The following is a 2,082-nucleotide window of genomic DNA, read 5'->3' as shown; positions in this document are numbered from 1 at the left end:
TGCAACTCCTCTTAGCCCACTGAGGAGTATAACGCTGGGCTTTAACGTGCCCGAGTGCCGGCTGGCATCTCCAGCTGTGGGGATCCGAAACGCAGGACCCGCCGATTTGCCTACCCCATGATGCTCTCGCTCGCACGCTCACGTGCTGCGGTAATGGTTTAATAGCAGCCCCACCCAGCGCAGTCAGGAGAAGGACTTGCTGCGTAAGCAAAAGCTGGGGAACCTCGCTGCTGTGCGCAGCACTCTGCAAGCGCTCCGCTCACGTTTTGGGAGAGCTTTTTTGTGTTTACCTGGAATCGCCGGTGCCAAAAGAACCGAGAAAGGACGGCAGTTTGCTCCTTTTGATCTTCTCTCCTCCTACATTTGGAGATGGCTGCGCTCCTGGGTGTAGGGCTCGTCAGGACACCGGGGCATAGCGTGCCATGGTACCACTAATGCTTTCTCTCTTGGCAGGACTCGGAGTCGCTGGACAGTTGCATTCAGAGTACGTTATCAGCACTCTACCCTCCGTTTGAGGCTACCGCAGCCACTGTTCTGTGCCAAGTTTTTGATGTGGTGGAGAAGACGTACCGTGGGGATGGACTGCGCTACCTCATAGACTTCCTGATTCCAGCCAAGCCACTGTTCTGTGCCAAGTTGCAGGATGCCTGTGTGAGTACATCATGCTCTTGAAGGCCTACAAAGGCTTTCTTGGAGAGATTGCTTTCTGCTCTCGTATGTAAAACGGCTGGCAAAAAGCGCTTGCGTGTGTACAGCAGCCTAGGTGGGAGAGCAGGCAATTAGGAAACAGCTGAGAAATTGTTACTGAAGCTTAACCATACAGAGATCAAATGTGGAGCAGTGTCCTTACCTTCCATAACCAGGAACACCAGGAACAGAAGGCTTAAGGCATTCAGAGGAGGAGGTTTAGCAAAGAGTTTGTTGGATATGGCTGACTTGGGTGGTTTATATCCCCAGCTGTTCCCTGGCTCTGTGGATGAAGCTGCTGGGCTCCCACCGCTGGCAGGAGGATATGTGGGGCAAAATGCTGCCAGTCAGTGTTTTTCCCAGAACTCTGGCTCCCCTTTGATGGTTGCTGGAACAGTCGCAAAGCTCAGTAGCCCCGAGGAGTCACGTTACATTTACTGCCAGAACGAGTCCAAGATTAACGTGCTTTACTGTTGGGAGTCTAAAATGTTAGAAACGATGAGTCAAATGCCTCCATCACAAACTTGGCTCAACGTCTGCAAGACGGAAAAAAATAAACCAACACCCAACCAACCCCAACAACCTTAAACTAGGGTTTGTTCTAGCTTTATGTCTCTGAACCTGTGCGGGGGGTATGTGGCCAGACTTTTGGTAGAAGTCCTTGCAGTGGAGGGCAAGGGGGTTCAGGGAGGAGAAGAAATATTAAATAGAAGCTGAAATAGTTATTAATTTGTCTCGAGGTGAAATGCTGGGGGGAAACACCCATCATATACGATGGATCCACCTAACAGCCCCTGGGAGCTGGTCCCTTGCAAGTGTTTTGGTGCAGCCAGATCCCACTGCGTTGTCACCAGCCATGTGTTTGAGAGCCCAGAAAAATCCAAGGTTGTGCATGAGGATTTTGGGGAGCTGCTCTCCCTCACCCTGAACACTCAAACAGGAGTTATTCCATCGGTGTATCTGGCAGCGGTTTCTAACTTGATGGTGCATAATGTCTATTTTCCCCTTTAAAGAAACAAAAGGCTTTTAGTTTGTACAAACTGGTAATTACTGCAAGACTTTCACGGCTTTCCCCAAACAGCCTCCCTCACCGGAGGAGGCAAGTTAGCAATTTCCCCGCTCCCTGAGATCTCAGCAGCTTCCCAGTGCCGGCGGGGCCCTGGGCAGCGCGTGGTGGAGGGGAGGGGAGGGAAGGAGCCCGGCTTGCGAACAGAGTCCCAGCAGCGCAGCCCAGCCCTCTGTCCCCGGGCTCGTGGGGAGAGTGCTGCTCTCCCAAAAGAGGGAGAGTGTTCGGCGGGCGACACTGAGGGGGGGCTGTGCCTCCCTGGGCGGCCGGGCAGGGACTGGTGGGGGCGGGCATCCACCACGGGCCCCGGCTGCCCTCGGGCTGAGGCC

General features: G+C 53.7%; 1 protein-coding gene across 1 annotated transcript in view; it reads left to right on the top strand.

Annotated features, from left to right (window-relative positions):
• Window positions 1–453: 453 nt before the first annotated feature.
• LOC104509929 overlaps window positions 454–2,082 on the top strand; it is a gene marked incomplete at its 5' end in the record, with an annotated part of 8,519 nt that continues 6,890 nt past the window's right edge. The window contains one exon of the mRNA XM_010152032.1: window positions 454–651. Coding sequence (XP_010150334.1) covers window positions 454–651 — 198 coding nt within the window. The remainder of the gene's footprint in view (window positions 652–2,082) is intronic.

The sequence above is a fragment of the Eurypyga helias genome, unplaced genomic scaffold (genome assembly GCF_000690775.1).
Source record: "Eurypyga helias isolate BGI_N326 unplaced genomic scaffold, ASM69077v1 scaffold8100, whole genome shotgun sequence".
NCBI classification, from domain to species: Eukaryota; Metazoa; Chordata; class Aves; order Eurypygiformes; family Eurypygidae; genus Eurypyga; species Eurypyga helias.
This window is presented reverse-complemented; position numbering and strand designations above follow the sequence as displayed.